This window comes from Kluyveromyces marxianus, chromosome 4 (assembly GCF_001417885.1).
Source record: "Kluyveromyces marxianus DMKU3-1042 DNA, complete genome, chromosome 4".
NCBI classification, from domain to species: Eukaryota; Fungi; Ascomycota; class Saccharomycetes; order Saccharomycetales; family Saccharomycetaceae; genus Kluyveromyces; species Kluyveromyces marxianus.
The window spans coordinates 628,004-646,860 of NC_036028.1; the positions used below are offsets into that span (position 1 = coordinate 628,004).

General features: G+C 38.0%; 7 protein-coding genes across 7 annotated transcripts; 4 read left to right on the plus strand and 3 right to left on the minus strand.

The window, feature by feature from the left end:
* Positions 1-489: 489 nt before the first annotated feature.
* SFB3 (Sfb3p) lies at positions 490-3,207 on the plus strand (the record flags this gene model as incomplete). Its single annotated transcript, XM_022819556.1, has 1 exon — positions 490-3,207. One exon carries the CDS (start codon positions 490-492, stop codon positions 3,205-3,207), a length of 2,718 nt encoding a protein of 905 aa, XP_022676110.1.
* Positions 3,208-3,967: 760 nt separating this feature from the next.
* KLMA_40264 (Pal1 family protein) lies at positions 3,968-7,178 on the plus strand (the record flags this gene model as incomplete). Its single annotated transcript, XM_022819557.1, has 2 exons — positions 3,968-4,275; positions 5,885-7,178. 2 exons carry the CDS (start codon positions 3,968-3,970, stop codon positions 7,176-7,178), a joined length of 1,602 nt encoding a protein of 533 aa, XP_022676111.1.
* Positions 7,179-7,815: 637 nt separating this feature from the next.
* MRP1 (mitochondrial 37S ribosomal protein mS43) lies at positions 7,816-8,703 on the minus strand (the record flags this gene model as incomplete). Its single annotated transcript, XM_022819558.1, has 1 exon — positions 7,816-8,703. The coding sequence occupies one exon, from the start codon at positions 8,701-8,703 to the stop codon at positions 7,816-7,818; it is 888 nt and encodes a 295-aa protein (XP_022676112.1).
* An 889-nt stretch (positions 8,704-9,592) lies between these two features.
* Positions 9,593-11,962, plus strand: KLMA_40266 (class I SAM-dependent methyltransferase; the record flags this gene model as incomplete). The annotated part of the gene is made up of 1 exon (XM_022819559.1): positions 9,593-11,962. The coding sequence occupies one exon, from the start codon at positions 9,593-9,595 to the stop codon at positions 11,960-11,962; it is 2,370 nt and encodes a 789-aa protein (XP_022676113.1).
* A 360-nt stretch (positions 11,963-12,322) lies between these two features.
* Positions 12,323-13,750, minus strand: OCH1 (initiation-specific alpha-1,6-mannosyltransferase; the record flags this gene model as incomplete). Its single annotated transcript, XM_022819560.1, has 1 exon — positions 12,323-13,750. One exon carries the CDS (start codon positions 13,748-13,750, stop codon positions 12,323-12,325), a length of 1,428 nt encoding a protein of 475 aa, XP_022676114.1.
* Positions 13,751-14,335: 585 nt separating this feature from the next.
* On the minus strand, positions 14,336-14,986 carry PNC1 (nicotinamidase; the record flags this gene model as incomplete). Its single annotated transcript, XM_022819561.1, has 1 exon — positions 14,336-14,986. The coding sequence occupies one exon, from the start codon at positions 14,984-14,986 to the stop codon at positions 14,336-14,338; it is 651 nt and encodes a 216-aa protein (XP_022676115.1).
* An 883-nt stretch (positions 14,987-15,869) lies between these two features.
* Positions 15,870-18,377, plus strand: VIR1 (Vir1p; the record flags this gene model as incomplete). The annotated part of the gene is made up of 1 exon (XM_022819563.1): positions 15,870-18,377. One exon carries the CDS (start codon positions 15,870-15,872, stop codon positions 18,375-18,377), a length of 2,508 nt encoding a protein of 835 aa, XP_022676116.1.
* Positions 18,378-18,857: the final 480 nt, after the last annotated feature.

Here is an 18,857-nt window from a genome sequence, read left to right on the forward strand (position 1 = left end):
GTTTGTCTTTCCTATGTGTCATCTTGCTTTAAAATGCAAGGTGGCTATTAAAAGCACTAAAACCGTTAAAATCATTTTTTGCCTTTATCTGAACTTGTTTGCATCATATATACCATAGTCATGGTGCAAAATATATAGTATCTACATAATAATTATATCTGTAATATTAACTGACTCATAATAAATCTACTAATAATAATGAGCGTTTTGAGAATCATCTCCGGTGCTTACAATCTATCGTTTGACATATGTATGTTTTTCTTTAAACGTTCCATCATATTCATTGAAAATTGAAAAATTAAGATGAAAAATGAACACGAAAGCACCACGCACTCGTATAAGTTTGTTGATTTAATAACATAATGAACTTAAAGAATTTAAGTCAAATTATACCTATTACCGTATTACAACCCGTTTACTTGCTATTCGAAATTCCTAGCAACTTATAAGCAAGTTGACACAAGTGATTTCTAGTACCTTTACTTCATTATGAGTATTGATGGATTAGCCAACGGTGTATCGAACATACACTTGCAGCAGAATGGTGATCAGCCTTTGCATAATGAAGCAAAGAAACATAGGAGACCCAACAGGGCATATCATAACTTCTCTAACCCTGCTGTAGGTACTGGTAAAGATCTGTCTTTATCAAATTCTGCAGATATTCCTTCTATTCCATATAATGGAGCGCTTGCAAGCGACAATCCATATAACCCACCGATCGCAGGAACAGAAGCTTCAGTTCTCAATTCACCATCTATGAATGCACCACAACCCACTGGCACGCATTTTTTACCCAACCAGAGAATGGAAAATCAACAAATAATGTTACAGAAGAGCTTTCTCACAGCTACAGATTCTGTTCCACCTTTAAGCACTTCGCAATATTATGCAGAGGATCAAGGTTCTTGTGATCCTAGACTGATGGCATTGACAATGTATAATGTTCCTGATGATGAGCATTTAAGAGCGGCAACCAAATTACCCGTGGGTGTCACTGTTAAGCCATTTGCCGTTCTAATTCCTAACAGCGAACTGCCAACTGTCGATGCAACAATGGAATCTGATGGGCCAATGCGCTGCAGGCGTTGTCGGTCTTATGTCAATCCTAAATATCAGTTCACATTTGATTCAAAAATGATCTGCAATCTTTGTCATATAAAGACAAATGTTTCAACAAGCCAGTTTTCACCTGTGGGGCCCAATGGAATGAGGGCCGATACCTTCAATAAACCTGAACTTGTGAAAGGTTCGGTCGACTTTTTGGTCCCAGCCACTTATAACGTCAATCCAAAGGAGAAAACAGTTCCATTGCATTACGTCTTTTTACTGGATATCTCTGCATTCGCAAATGAAAATAAAAGTTCATTGGCTGCTATTGAAGGTATCAGAGCTAGTATTGAGTATATGATAGAGAACCAGCCAAATTGTAAGGTTGCTATCATTGCATTTGATGATTGGATTAGATTCTTCAACTTGAGAGCTGATTTGGAACAAACTCAGGAATATATTATTAATGATCCAAATGATGTTTTCTTGCCATTACAAAAGGGCTTGTTTGCTCTACCTTCTGAGGCCATGCATGTCATTCAAGATGTTCTAGTGAAATTAGAAACGTATATCACTGATGAAAGGTTTTCTCATAGAAGTCAATGCTGCTATGGTAGCGCGCTTGAAGCCGCACGTTTGGCTTTAGATGAAGCAACAAATAAGCAGGGTGGTAAGATCATTGCGTGTTTGAATACAATTCCAACCACAGGTCACGGTAACCTTTCATTGATGAGAGATGATGGGTTAAAGAAAAACTTAAAGTGCTCTGATGAATTCTACAAGAAGCTTGCTAAGAGTTTCTTAAGTTCTTGGATAGGCTTGGATCTCTTTGTTACCTCTACCGCCTTTATAGACTTAGCCACTACCGCATATCCTGTTATTGCCACGTCCGGGAAACTACATCACTATTCGAACTTCAACATCAACAAGGATGAATTCCAATATGTGAATGATATTATAAAAAGCGTCAAGGATACCGTTGGTTACCAAGGAATGCTGAAAGTACGTTCTTCTTCAGGTCTTTCTGTGTACAATTACTACTCCGAAAGTGTGAAGAACAGTGATCAAGATCCTGTTATTCCTGTGCTCTCAAGAAATCAGTCGTTTGATGTCTTATTCAAGTACGACGATAAGTTGAAAGTGGGAGAAGACGTATATTTTCAAGCAGCGCTGTTATATACAGACTTTGACGGTAACCGTAAAGTCCGTGTAATTAACACTAATGCTGCGGTAACCTCTGAGGTTGTGGAGATCTTCAAATTTGTTAATCAAGATGTTGTGACCAGTATAATGGAGAAAGATGTTTTGACTAATTTGGGAGATTGTAACTTCAAAGAAATTCGCCAGATAATTGACTCTAAGGTTACTGACATATTTACTCAATACCGTGGATTATGCGGTGGTTCTCCAGGGGGTCAATTAATTCTACCTGATTCTTTAAAGACATTACCGATGTATATGTTAGCTTTTGAGAAAAGCGAACTAATGAAGCAAAACAAAACTACAGCAAGAGATAATAATAGGGTTTATGACTATTATAAGCTTCTTTCATTCCCTTCATCGCAATTATCTTATAAACTTTATCCTCAAATAATACCGTTGCATGAATATTTGGAAGATAACGACTTAACATTTTACGACGAGAACGACCAACTTTTACAGTTCAACAACATTGAGACGCTTTCCGTCCGCAGCGGTCACCAACACCTTGCGAATGGTGGCTGCTATCTAATCTTCCAGGGAGAAAAATGTTACCTATGGTTCAACGAAAATACAAACCCCATGCTAATCAAGGACCTCCTCGCATACGACGGACCTTATAACGAGTTAGACTTGTTCGATGGAAGATTACCGGAACTTAATACCGCAATTAATATCAAAGCGCGCAACGTTATCAAAAACTGGAAACAGAACACAAACCTGGACTACTTGGCTGTTGTTCCTCTCAGACCTAACATGGACCCATATTACTCTCATGTGATGAATGCATTGATGTGTGAAGACCGGTCTATCGAAATGGTTGAGAGCTTCGACAACTACTTGATCAATCTACACCGTAACATTAAAGAAAACATTGAGAAAGACAAATACGTCAAAATATATAAAGGCTCGGAGGACGGACATGAGAACTTTGCTCAGAAGTTTGTCCACTTCTAAGACTTTCTATATATCCATGCCAAGCCCCAACGTTATGTTATATTATAATTTATAATTTATTTTTTTTTGTAGAAATGAGACTTTATCTTACTTCCATTATAACGCTACTCTTAATTCCGGCTATTCATTCTTGCACACCAATAATACCCTGGAGTGCATATCAACCTTACGCCCTGAATGCGTACGCATATATCTCTTTTACTAATGATGTATATTCCTGAGCACCTAAAAAAGGAATAGCACTAACTAATTATGTGTAAGTTTGAAAAAAAGAAAGAGTGTTAAATGGAAATATAAATCAGAATAAAAAAAAAAAAGAAAACCAGTGTGCTACACCAGAGAGAGATGGAGAAGTTGTGAAGCGGATTAGTTTTTTTGTTCACGGCTAGTGTTTAAGAGCATACAAAGAGAGAGTGTGTGTGTTTGTGCGTGAATAGAGCTACGGGTGTACTACCGGAAAGAATAACATTGCAAGAGTTCAGCGATCAACGGCAAATCCTTACAACAGGGCCACGTATCGATTATAACCAATAAATTGATCTGGTTTTTTTTTGTTTTGTTTCTAAAGCGAGATCGCACAGTATTACCAAATTTTAGTTTAGTTGTACACTGCAACCAAACACTTTAGCACAAAAGAAGCCAAGAAAGAGAACTATAAAAGAGATCGGTGTTTTTGAAGCATCCGAAAAATTGATTGTTAAGTGTGCTGAGATATCTACTGTGAATTTACAACGACCAACAACTCGCGATTTCGAACAATATGTACAGATCAGATAGCCAACGGTCTGGAAGACAACGCCCATATTCAGTGAACAATCCGTTCAGAAACGCGTCTCATGACTCGAGCATAAACCAGTATGAAACAGATCAAGAGTTCCAGAGTTGGATCTCGCAAAATGCCAGACCAACGCCATATTCCAGCGGGAGAAGACACGATTCCGCGTTAAGTTTCACCGATTCCATAGAGGAATCGCCCGAGTTCGATGATGATTTTAGCACGGACGACTATTTCATTGACGTTCAGTCCAACAACAATAGCAGCACAAGAGCCTACTCTGATTCCAGAAGGTATGTATTTTTACGTGATTAAAGACGAAGTAGTTTCTATCTTCGCTACCCTGTACTACTAACCGAATGAACCGCCAAATACCAAATCCATCCTTGTCAAAAAAAACATCAACACAACGACGACAACTACAATGTTAAAAATGAAGTAGGAAAAACAAAAAAAAAAAAAAAACCTATACACCATACCAAGATAAATTACTACTACTACTGCTACTGTTCGTATCGACAACAATTTGCAACGCATTGGATAAGATTACACATTCATATCTGGATTGTCGTTTTCTTTTTTTACATTATGTTTACCAATGAGTAAGCCACGCCCCTCCGCCCCATATTCGTTTGTTTCATTCCAATGCCAAGTTGGGGCCTAATCCCAATCAACCTTCTTTTCTGTCTGTCTGTCTGTTTCTCTCTCTCAATGCAGCCAAAAATGCAGGCCTAGCCTTTCTAAAATGTCCACTATCACATTTTTTGCGGCGATCGTCCTGTTCGCTCTACACAGCTTTCTGATACCCTGCCTTTTTCCCTGCCGTAAATCTGGCTGAACGAAGAAAGCCGAGAGAGAAACACAGAGGGATACGAGTTGGAAAGGCAGTGCACCACACTCTATCCGGCTTTGCGATCTGCAACATACCGAGCACAACAAGATAGAGTACGAGATATGCGTTGCTAAGATGTCGTTACTCGCTTCGATGCAATACTATCTATCCATCATATCTCTTGCTGCTGGCTTGAACTGCAAAAGACACGACACAATTTTTTAGTAGTATCATTTTTTTTTTTTTTTTTTGGTTTTTTCAGGCAGCCTTTTTTTCTGTGTGCGTTGTTCTGTTCTAAATATATTTTACTTATTCAGCAGAAAAGAAAACCTGAAACACACGCATACCTAAATCACAGATAGTGGCAGTAGTAGTACTAGTAGTAGTCATATTTTAGGCCTGCCCAGCGTTCCACCCCACCCTCTCTTTCTCCGAAGGGTTGCCCAATATGGAAGGAATTTCGTATATATTTAACAGGGCGAGGCGGCTTGTTGAAAGGATACAAAAGGGGTTTTAGAAGTAAGGGAGGATAGGATTACGGCGGCGTTCGGTCCGTACGGTACAGAGAGTTCACATTTCGAGGAGCATTTTTACTAACTTTTTTCTTACTTAATCTTACCTTAAATTAATCGATTGTGGTCCCGGCTTTGATTTTTTTTTACTACGTCCTTGTTCTGTTAAAGTGCAATTGCAATAATACCCAATACTCACGTTTAATTTTTTTTCTGTCTTTTTTTTGCTTGTTTGTCTGTGTTATAAGATAACATAATTTTGGGCTTTACTTTATAAGGGTTAAAAGAGTAGTGGATAGATTCCATACAATACACCCTTGTTTTGAGATCCCGCAAAACAGAAGAAGCTACCAGATCTCGGATCTATTCGTTTTGGAACTTGTATAGTTACTTATACACAACACTCGTTCAAGCAGAGAGACATACAGTAACAGTTATTGACTGGATCAAGACTGAACAGCAACAGCAAGTCATATAATAGAACAGAGACCAAAAAAAAGATCAAAGACATCTCACAATTGGTTAGATTTAAGTTATTTTTTTGTGTTTACCTAACAGAATGTCTCCCCCAGTACCAGCCAACTCGAATAATCCGTTTTTGAGCGACTTGTCGCCCGAGGAGCTTAACAGCGGAAGATCTAGATCGTTTAAAGAAAACCAGCCACGTCAACAACCGAGTAAGCAGCAACATCCAACTGCAGCGGAGGAAAAAGAAGCTCTAAGAAGAAAGTATTTGCAAATCGACAACGAGGACATTCCTCCCCCTCGCAGAAGTTCCCCAAGAAACCCACGTCATGCTGAACTTCCCCCATCTTACGACGAAGTGGCAGGATCTAAAAGTAGAAGCAACGGATACCCTAAGGAAAAGTCTTCATCTGGAGAACGCTCTCGTTCCCACTCTGACAGGGAAAGGGATCGTGAACACAGGCCAAAAGATCGCGATCGCGAACGTGAACGTGAGAAGGAAAGAAGAGCTCGTCATCGTGGCGAATCTGGTACCAACGGAAGCAGCTCTCATCGTCACAGAAAATCATCTTCGGGCAGGAAATCGAGTTCGCCAGACAAAAGGGACAAGAGTAAGGGTCCTTTGCCTAAAAATGTGGACACTATCGATAAGTTAGATGTTACAGGTTTGTTCGGTGGTGCATTCCACCATGACGGTCCCTTCGATGCGTGTACCCCTCATCGTAACAAGAATACTAAGGCAGCACCGGTTATGGCTTTCCCAGCAGATGGGCCAAACTCTAGTATCGCTGGGCCTACCGCAACAAAGTCTGTTATCAAGGAAGTGTTTGGCCACGATGATGTTGACGATGACTATCTATACAAACCTAACGGTAGTACCATAATCAATTCTAGTACCACAACTGTGGATGCTATCAAACCAAACTCAAACGATGTCACTCAATTTGACGCCAAGATGAAAACGGAGTTGGTTCACGGGCCAACAACTGCAGGTCTAGGATCTACCACTTTCTTGGACGGCGCTCCAGCTGCTCCAGCTGCTATCAAAGATGCAGCTAACAAAGAATCATCTGGAATACAAAGAAAGAAGTCCTTCTCTCAAAGACTAAAAGTAGGGACCAACAAATACGACGACGTTAGACTGAGAAAGGTATCATCTGATTCGACCCCTAATTCTCCATCTATGCTTGAGCATAGCAGTTTCGACAACCCTCGTAACGACAATTATTATTACAGTGGCAAAGATAATGGAAATGACAACGATGACTACTACGTAGGTACAAGTTCATCGGGCGTTCGTTTCGATTCCAATTCCGGCCCAAAGAAGGAGTCTACTAGTAACAAGCTGCTAAGACGTGTGAAGAGTTTAAAGGTAAGCAGGAGGTAGTGTGTAATCACTGATATATTATACCCAAACCCTCTCCCCATCTCCTTCTTCTTCTTTTTCTTCTTCTTCTTCTCCCCATAGTACTTTATCTTAGACTACTTTTTTATTCCTTTAACCGTTTGAATTGTTTTTAATTGCCTTTCATCTCCACCCCATTCCGTTATTAACTTATATCATTCTTATACTCAGTCAACTACAAATTTTATGTTTTGATTTGAAATCGTTTAAAGAGCTGATATTCGTGTACTGTCTGTCCCTTTCGTTATTTCACCAACCTTCTTTTGTTGAATCGGGAAATTGGTTAAGCACCTTCTGAATCCCATTCAATTCTTTTTTATTTCGCATGTCTTTTTGTAGACTCTGCTGATATGTCTTCTTTGTAACATTAATATTATATTTTTTACCTTATAGTATTATATGTAAGCACAATTGTATATAATAATTATGGATGTTGAAGTTAAGGTTGCTTTGCAGTTTCAGTTCATGCTGATAATGAAGAAAATATAGATCATAAAAGGATAGAGAGAAATTTGTGAACTATTAACAAGATATACTTACATATGTAGTATTGAATTCAACAAAACGATTGTTACTCTTTAGTCATTGTGTAGCCTAAATCGACCCTCATAGTGGTAATTTACAAGTTGTTGAAAGCTTTTGCTTCAAAAGCTGGTAATCTATTTTCTACTACCTTCCATTCTATGGATTCCCAGACTCTGTCCAAATATTGTTGTTTGCCAAAAACACCATAGTCGGTTAACCATGCCTTTGGAGAAGCATCGATTGCTAACAATGGGATATATTTAGTCTTTGGATAAACTGCAGCATCAATTGCAGTTTCTAGTTTACTAGCTTTGTATTCTTCGTCGTTCTTCTTTTTGATACTCTCTTCCAGGTGCTTGAAAGAACCCACTCTGTTGGAATTGAAAGGTGATCCAGCATTGTATGTATTAACAATGAAGAGTTGGTCAAATTTGATAGCGCTTGAATCTGCAGTATTGAATTGTCTTGCAACTAACCACGTGAAACCATCACCTGAAATGGCATTATTAGAATTTAGTAGTAGAGTTCTAAACTCGACGATAGAACCAAAGGAATGAACTAAAGCTTGATGTAATCTTTCATTCCCTGTTGAAAGTGGCTCATTTCCATAACTTAAAGTTAGGTCCGGTGTTTTTACAAGTTGCGATCTATCTGGTTTTTCTGCTGGAAGTGGTATCGAACAACCTTGTAACGATGACATTGAGAATTTCAAATTGTATAACAAAGATGCGTAGTTGAATATTTGTTTCTTAGAAGAGACATTGGCATTCTCGTGTATGATTGTTTCCAAAGGTTTTTGGTCGGTATTAGCTGAGAATACGTTCAATTTCTCGGTGTAATGCTCAGCGCGATCAAACCATGCCGACTTCAAACCTTCCTTTGAAAAAAGACCTGAAAGGCCCTGATCCTGAGCTAAATGTTCCAAAGAAGGAGTGATATATGACCTGAGAAAGATCTTATTCTGTACTGCACGTCTAAACATATTTTAGCCTTGAGGAACGTGTTTATCCACTGATATTTGGAGTCATATGAATTCAATATATTTTGTAATTTCAGTTACTGAAGGTAAACTAATGTGGTTTTCGTATTCATTTTTTTTTTCAATATCGATTCACGTTTTTTATTTTTTTCATTAGGCCAAGATCGGTATTCCTTAGCCGTGAAACGTGATTTTTAGAAGAACATTTTCTATCACGTGCTTCAATAAAAGTGTCTGGTCTGGCCTACCTTAAATAAATTAATGTATATTGAAAGGAAAAGAGCTCGGAAACCTCAGCGGAAACAACACGTCGTGTTTGAATATTCTTTCCCATTTAAGATAAGATCGGTTCATTGATATATTCAAATTTCCTTTATTGTTCGCGACTGGTTCATAACGAATAATCAATTTTAATATACTTATATTTGCTATCGCCCTGTTTAGCATTGCACGTGTGGTGAAAGATATCGCGTAGACGTGTTTTGTGCTTTATTGTGTTTATCTATGTAAATTATGCATTCTTCAGATTTGTATATTTTTTACACATGTGTTTGAAACTTAAAGCTAACCGCTCTCATAAGTAGGGTACATAAATTTAATAGGGCTAATTTGCCTATACGCTAAAAAGACAGCCAATCCACGTGTCAAGGTCACAGCTTGAAGAAAGAAGTATCAATCTCCTTAAAACCTTGGCAATTATAAAAGAACTCTTTAAATCACTCAGAAGAGAGTCTTCATTTCGAAAGTATACCGCTATGCTTGTAACAAGAAAGGGTGTTAATATAAGTAATAATAGTAGTTTATTTACATACTCAGTTAAAGGAACTGGTAAAACACCACTTCACGACACTAAGTCAGTCGCGCCTTATTACATTAGTTCAATTGATCTAATATGCGTAACAGTACTTTTAGTCATTCATTTAAAGTTTCGACTATTATGGAGGCAGGAAGCTATGCTGTCCTGCATGATCATTTTACAGAAATGAGAACTCGATGGTTTGAAAAGGTTATGAACTCGCCCAAAGTAGTCGGCGCCAGTGTCGGTTTTATTTTCCCTTTGATTATTCTATCGTACTGCAATGAGTCTGTCAACTCGATTCTTGCTTTTTGCTGGCAATGCTTTATTAAACCCTTTACGTCTGAGACTAACAACCACAACCAGCAACACAATTTAGAACAATTTTACAAATCACAAGCAAAGCTTTATGATCGTACTAGACGCATTCTTTTACAAGGTCGTGAGGAAAGTCTCAAACTATCTCTTTCTCATTTAGATAAAAGAGAAGGAAATGTATGGGTTGATATTGGAGGAGGTACAGGGTATAATATATCCCACATGTCAATATTAACAGATCTCAGTAAGACTTTCAAAAAGATATACATAGTCGACTTATCGCCATCACTATGTGAGGTTGCTAGGGAGCGTTGTAAGAAAAATGGGTGGAATAATGTAGAAGTCATTTGCGGTGATGCTTGTGATTTTGAAATACCCGAAGAAGCAGCCCAGTTGATAACATTTTCATATTCTTTGAGTATGATTCCTAGCTACTATGCAGCTGTTGATCATGCATTAGATCTTTTAGATGGCAAAAGCGGTATTATATCCTGTATTGATTTCGGTGTCACCAATAATGCAATGTTAGTTGGTAGAATCAACACATTGGGAGGAATGATAAATAGACACATTCCTTGGTTATACAGGACTTTTTGGAGATTGTGGTTTGAGTTTGACAAGGTTTTCTTGGATCCAGGAAGAAGAGAATACTTGGAGTATAGGTTTGGTACTATCAAGTCTTTGAACTGTTACAACAATAAGCTAGGGAAAATTCCATACTATATCTGGTTAGGTTGTAACAAAGATCATGAAAAACATCTACAAGTCAGATTCACAGAATTGGCACCTACTTCACCATATCTTGCCCCTGTTAACTCTTCTTTGACTGATAACAAGTCAATTCCGCAAGCCTTGGTAGCTGCTTTGGATAATTCCAGAAAAGGTTTGCCATATCCATCGCTTTTCTATCAGAAGCAACACTGGAGAGTATATTATGACGAGTTGAATCCAGAATACAACCAATTTAAAAGTAGCTATATCTACGCATTTACTTGGGAAGATCCAATTGAAGACGTAAAAATACTCAATATCCAGTCGGATGATACCATCTTGGCAATCACCAGTGCAGGTGACAACATTTTACATTATGCTAGTTTAGCAAAACCACCAAAAAGAATCCATGGAGTAGATTTAAATCCTTGCCAAGGCCATCTAGTTGAGCTTAAATTAGCAGCAATAAAAGCCCTTGAATATGATCAAATGTGGAGTATGTTTGGTCTCGGTAAAATAGAAAACTTTAGGGAAATATTACTAAACAAGCTAGCGCCTCATCTTTCCTCAAACGCATTCCAATATTGGTATGAAAATGGAGATAAAGCATTTAATCCTAACGGCCAAGGTTTATATGATACAGGATTCACTAAATGGGCTTTACGATTGGCTAGATGGATTTTCACTATCACTAACATTACTGACGAGGTCAGCATGCTTTGTGCAGCAACGTCCTTAAAAGAACAAAGAAGGGTGTGGGATGAAAAGGTAAAACCTGTTCTATTCAACAAGCTTATCGGAAAATTGTTAGTGGGTAATCCAATGTTTTTGTGGAGTGCTCTTGGGGTTCCAAAAAACCAAGCCAAAATGATGGGTACGTCCACTTTACAATATCTCATTGATACCTTGGATCCAATCATCGACAAATATCTAATCTCCAATGACAACTACTTTTACTACTTGACTCTCAAAGGTCAATACTCTCATGATAGTTGTCCTGCTTACTTGAAGGATAAAAACTTCTCTATTTTATCACAAGAAGATTCCGGATCGTCATTGGATAGAATTAGACTTCATACAGATACATTGAAAAATGTTTGTGAGCGTTTATCTGAGAAAATGGTATCTATTGCAATTATTATGGACCATTTGGACTGGTTTGATCCACGTTCAACAGCTGTAGATGACGAAGTTCAAGCATTGTTTAAGGTGCTTGACGCTAAAGGACGAGTTATGTTGAGATCTGCTTCAAAGAATCCTTGGTATATTAAATCTTTTGAAAAGCATGGATTTAAATGCAAACCAGTAAGTGTTAGATACCCAGGAAAATGTATTGACAGGGTCAACATGTATGCAAGTACATGGATCTGTCAAAAAATTACGACTCACATTAAACCAACTAGAAGAGTTAGTACATTGGAGTTAGAGTCAAGTTAATGCAGGCAATTAAAAACTAAAGAGATTTACGATGAATACTTGATGCAAAGGACAGAAAATTATTACTGGAAATATAAATGTGTAAATGTATTGAAACCATAAGTAATATTTCCTGCTATTGTATCCCCGATATTTATTTTCTGAGATATTGGCGATGAGAAACGAAATGAGTTACTATCTTTTCTCCTTCCTGTGTGGGATTTCTTGTAGTTATCTGTCAGTGAAAGGTAAACTTTATATTAATGTACAACGTGAACTGAATGGAATTTGAGGTAACAACTGGTTTTTGGCTTGAAATCATGAAGCGATATGCGTATATACATAATCCACAAGGGTATCATTATACTCTTTTTTTTTAATTTATTCGTTTTTTTCATCATTATCTGAAGACGTTTCCTTCTCTTCTTTGTCGTCAGATTTTTCTTCTTTCCAGCTCCCTTCAAACAAATGTTTTACGAGTGCCATTTCATCATCCATGGAGTTAGAGCCCATCTGACCAACATCTGGAGAGAATGATGTAATAGGTAGTACTAAAACATCGTCAATCAGAGCAGGTTTTGTCATCAAAGAGAAGAACCCCCAAAAAAATGTTGGATTTTGGCTCTGTAGATTCTTGGAGATATCTTTATAGAACTTCATAGTTGTTTCATCCTTTGATTCTTTTCTTTTACCATCCATGTCGTTAATGTTGTCGTTGAATATTAGTATATTGTTATTCTTCTGGATGATATTGTTTAGATATTGGAATACTATATCTGAGAATATCCCAGGGCCTGTCCAATTCATAATATCGGTACCGTCAATATTCTTTGCATTCTTTTTTTGTTTATGGTCATAGTTCTTATCAAATTTTCTCCTGTCCCTCATATTAATGTTATAATCGTCTTCAAACTCTTCAACAATGTCAGCGTCATTTAACGGCAAACTACTTTTCAATTTTTGGACGCTATGTAAAGTCGTAGCGGTGATATTTGAGATCAACTCCCGCAACAGGGGATGCCCTGGTTTTGCTTGCATTGTCCATTGGCAGAACTGGATTCTCCTAGCATACCAATCTGCCCAATCATCTCTGTCTGGGTCTGCTTCAATACCAATTACGAATCCCGGTTCAGGAGGTTCGAATGCATCTAAACCATCGATAGAGTCTCTGTACTTTATAGGATTCTTTAGACCGGCGCGGAATGACTTTGAAGTGGATGGCCAAGTGTCTAAAGGTTTGAGGGGGAATGTATCCATGTCGGAATAAATACCTCCTCTAGCGAAAAGTATCAAATATCTAAAAAAGTCGGCCTTTAAGATAGGTAAAGGTAATGACTCAAAAGCCCGCACCACTTGCGGTACACCACCATACACCTGTTTCAATAGTGGAAGCATTTGCTCATCCGTGATTAGATTGTACTGATACGTAGGAGAACGATTCTCGCATGTTGCAATCCACTTCTTCTGGTACGATTTGAAGTTAGAAGGGAAAGATGGCGCGTCTCCATTCGTCTTCCAAGTCTGCCATACTTTTCTTGGAATTGGCTGTGAAGGTTCATATGGGAACTCGCGTGCCAATTGGACACGTAAATCCAACAGATCGTAACTCGTGCTGCTGGGATCAACAACTTCGAGATTCTTCAGATTTAAATCATCCACTTGTGCCGTGCTGGGCAAAAGAGTGTGCATGCTATTATAGAAATGCGTATTCACCTTTAGAGTGTTCCATTGGACACTAAACAAAAAGTACAACGTGACTGTAAGCCCGCACAGATACCTTGCCCTCCTAGAGATTCTTGGAACTCCCATTGTTGCTCTAGCTTTAAGTCTTGGCAATCGAATATGATTAGATTCAGCACTCAGTATTCAGAACAATTTTATAACAGCTAACTCACACTGCCCTTTCATTCAAACACAAGGTCCAGAAAAAAATAAATATTGAATGTAATGTTAATAAATCTCTATTCTAGCTTGCACTGAAGCAACTCTTGTGGGAATTCAAGTAATTTAAGTAAAGCAAGGTTAACACGTTAAATTTCACTTTTACCTACAATGTTAATAGAAACAATTATTATACTCAAGGCATCTTTCCCAACACTGCGTGTGAACCCTTCAAAAAAAAAAAAAAAAAAAAAAAAAAAAAAAAAAGCATGTTCCTACACTACTTTGCCAGAGAAAAAAAAAGGTAAAACGGTCTAGTTCTGGCTCTGCCTTAAAGAAACTGTTCTAAAAAAAGCTAACTCACGGGCCAGAACAGAAACGGAGCGGTATTTGGGATAGAAATACGTGTCTGCCTTTCTCCTTCCTAAGCATTGCTTTATAGTGGGCACCTGCACTAATGCTGGTAATCGTGAATCGTATGTATTTACTTGTCTATGTATATTATCGAGGACACTACTCGATTTGTATGTTGAAACGGGAATGTAGATCTTTGATCAATGTTTCTACTGATTTGGGATCGTTTTTAATGGCTCGTGTGTAGTCCTTGAGGATAGTAGTCTTGTAACCTAATTTTGCGGCACTTATAGCAGTGTTCATAACACAAAAGTCCAAAGCTAAGCCTACCAAGTACACTTCTGAAACGTTATTCTTTTTCAAGAAATCGTCTAATTCCGTGCGGTGGTCATTCCAAATGTCGTTAAATCCAGAATAGTACTCGCGATCTGCTAGAAATCCTTTGTTTACAACGGTATGGGGGACTTCCTGCTTTTGTAGCTCCTTCATTAGCCTTTCTGGGACTTCAGAACCCCAACTTTCCTGCACACAATGTACCGGCCAGAGGGTTGCCTCTTGTTTCTCCGTACTGCCTGGCACAGGCGATTCGTATGTGAATGCGCTGTAGTCTGGCAAACCATGGTTTTTAGCGAACGATATGTGGTCCGAAGGGTGCCAGTCTTTGGTCATGGCAACACAGTCCCATTTCTTCTCGTTGAGAAGCTTGATCACGGGATCAATGATGGCATCCCCATCTTGCACGGCTAAAGACCCATCAGGTGGGAGAAAATCGTTTTGGATGTCAATTATCAACAACGCGCGAGCTCCCATTCTTACTACTGTACTTTCTTGCTTTATGAGGTATTGTCAGAAGCAGAGTCTCGTTGTTCCTGAGTACCAATCAACGAACATGCACTCCCCTATTTCTACAGTGTATGGCTCATTTGTTAAATTTATATATACATATATATTTATATATGCTAACGAGTTTGAAGCCATTAGGTGAGAAAGCAAAAAAATTAAAAAAATAAAAAATTAAGGATAGACGAAACCGAAGCTGATGCAACACCAAAGGGAGACTGAAGTACCACACTAAACCAGATGCCAAGCAGACTCCACTACACTAGGTCCTCTTTCACTTTCTTTTAATAAAAAAAAAAAAGACTTAATACTACTGTTCGGCTGCTGGAGCCAATGATGCGTTTCGAGTTCCCTTAAACGCAGCTACCAAAGCTTGATACCCATAAATGAAATAATGGTCGTCTCATCTCGTACAGAAACGGCTTGAAACATCAGTAGTCTGGCCCTTCTCTCTTATCGTGTTTCGGGTATTTAACTGTGTATGTGGGTTTTAGTGGGGTTTTTTCTTTCTTTTTCGTTCTACTCCCTGGATTTTTCCTATTCTGGGCATGGGCGTCTAAACTATTCAGATTAGGAAAATTGACGTAGAATACAAACAAGGGATATCTGCATATGGAGGGGGGAAGGGGGTTATGGGATTTGAAACTATATAAGCTAGGACAGATGGGCGCCTGTTTAATGTGTGTCTGATTTCTTTAATGTTATTTCGTTTTACTTTAGTTAAAGTTGTATGGTAAGGAGTAGTGAATTGAAAGGGTTATGTCAAAAAGGTAACTTGGGGGCTAAATTAATAGACAACAACGTGTAGTTTAAGACCATATCCTTTTTTCTTCTTCTTCTTCTTTGAGTTGTGATGGACTACGAAAGTCGTGTTAGTTCCAAAGCTGCTGTTGGTTTGGAAACTGTGTTTAAAAAGTTGGCGGCTAAGGACACGGAGGACTCTTTGAGAGTAGAACTATGGTATGAGTTACTTGATGTTTTGAGGTACGTTGGAAAACGCGATTTGAGCCTTGAGAAATGTGACTGGGACTCTGTATGTGATAACCTACTTGAGCGGTTACTAATTTCGATCTCTTTGACAGACGATTTGGATTTGGGTGTCGGTGTGGATCTTTTCGGATATGTATTTGCGTATTGCTCAGTGTTTCCAAATTTACAACAGATTGTCATCCGATTCATTAAAAAATTAGATGACTCAGGTTTATTGAGACAGCTACTTTGGAAAGTTTGCTGCTCATCAAAGAATGGAAACGGTGACCAGGAGTTGCAAGGCGCCGTTAGTGTGACTACGAATAAAAACAATAAAAATACTTGTTCTATAGGTCTCTACGATGTGGTGTTCCAATTAGAAGCATTCGAAAAGCTCGATGAAAGTGTGTGGAAGTTTTTGGATCTTAATTTGGGGGTTGTTCTAATAAAAAACTGGATCCCCTCATGGAAATCATGGATTTCCCCCTTCAGAGATCAGGGGAAATATTTCAACCCAATAACATTCTTGCTTAACGAACGTTTACTAATTAAGCTTGTAAATGATTATGAACTTGACATCGCGATAGCCAACTTTCAGGCTTTCCCAGAGAAATGGGAAGCTTTCTCGAAACATGATATGGGTGCTGTTCAATATTTCATGTTGAAGTGTGCACGCAGAGCTGTGAAGTGTTCTAGGTTGATCACCGCAGAATTTTTCTTGCAAGTTACTGAATTCTTTTCGAAGACTATGAAAGACGATAAGTTTCAACTGATAGCTCGAGATCACAGCGGTACTATCCATTTCCAGATCATTATGGAATTTATTGATCATCCTAAATTAAATCTTTTGGAAGAGTCGCACTTGGCACTCTTATTGAGAAGCTCCTTGGATCACATATTGGGACAATGTTTAATTCATAACCATATTCCAAGATTACACTCAACTCTAGGAAAGCTAGGAACCACTCAGTCTTTACCTTCCTTGATTAATCTGCTCCAGTATACGTTATCAAGGTATTGTTTGAAAATAATGGAATGCGCTCAAAATGGAGTTGATATGGAAGATATGCCCCATTGGTACAAGAAGATGACAAATTTATACGTTCCGTCGTGGTTTGAAGAGTTCAGACCACTTGTCCCACCAATATCAAAGGGACTATTTGGAGATGGAGAAAATAGTATCGAGCTAGAGGAAGAATCTCACAGTTTCAGAGAGAACTTCAAAAACATATTTGAAAGCTTGCAACTTACTGTGACGTTAAACGAACAAATCTTAAAATTTTATGGAGAGATAGATCTAAACCCCTTCAAGCTTAATTCAGAGACAATCTCAAGTACTGTTAAAAATATTCAAAGCATCACAACTTCAAAGTATTTCAAAATGTATTATGTGCCACTTTTTACAACCCTTCTGATATCAGATCAGCTTCTGCTGAATGATGGGGACAACTTCCAGACTTTTTTGGATGATTCTACAAAAGCAATAGGTGCCAAGCGGTTGTTTAGGCATTGTGTAAAACAAAGTGAGCACCTTATACATAACTATGGGAATATTGGTTTGTACCACTTTGTCATGTTTTTGTCTCAGATAAGTGTAGAAAGCTTATTACTCCAAAAACTTTCAATAAAGTTACTTAACCACTTATTTTTCCAAGGAGACAAACAATGGGTTTTGCAATTATGTCTATCAAATGAGTTGACCTTGCAAAGTTTACATGATTATATTTTATTATGGAATGACGGCTCAGAGTCATACTCTTCCTTTTTCACAGAGGTTTTCAAGAAACCCCAACCAACCATTGAAATGAAATCGGTGGTCATTGGTGACTTCGTTGAATTGTTGACTGATGAGAAGTATTATAATCAAAACAAAAGCAAAAATGTTATTAACAAACCAAAGACCAAATATAATACAAATGCCAGTGCTTTTGTGCCCAATGATTTAACAAGTTTGCATATGCATACGCCAAAAAGATCAGAATATTCTCAGCAACAATATCCCCTAAACCCGTCCCCAAACATATACGGATTTAGCAACACCAGAGGTTTCGAGGCTAATAAGATTACTGGCAGTAATAACAACACTACCAATAATACTGGTAGTAATAATCATACTCACAACCATGCTAATAGCAATAATAGCATTATTCCTACTTCGAAGAAAATCCCATTATCCGATTGCTATTCAACTCTATTCAGCAGCGAACAACCAACAAGATCACATGCAGCACAAAGCTGGCCTTTGTCGCCCTCTATTCCACAACAAGACAACACGGCTGCAATAAGGTTAGTTAATACCGGAAAAAGTTATATCTTAGGAGGACATAACAGGGCTGTTAACAATAGTAGAACTAAGAGTGTTCATGTGGATGATTTTGAACAAAGCCGTTAGCTGGCAAGTAAAATCTAAGGCATTTCAAAGGATAAAATTATGAGAAGAATTGATAATTGTCAAAAGCCAATATCCAATATTTTTTAGCATATTTTACACCAAGTCTAACAGTTAGAAATGGAGAATAAAAGATCGAACGCTGGCGTCATTGACAATAAACCAAACAGAATTACCTATAATACCCCTGCAGAACTACTTTGTTCCTTTTTCGTATTTATATCTACAGTATCACATATGAAATATAATATAGAATAATGAATCCAGACTGCCCCCCAATTTAATAAAACTATGGGGAATGGGGAAAGGGACAGCCACTCTGTTTTTTTTTTTTTTATTTAAAAAAAAACTAACAACAGAAAAAATAATATGGTACCGGATCAAAGCGGTATCAAAGGTGATACGCTATAAATTTTTGCCTTAAATGGTAGCCCCTTGGGCCAATCCAAGAATAGTATAGAAAGCAATACTGAAGCATCAAAT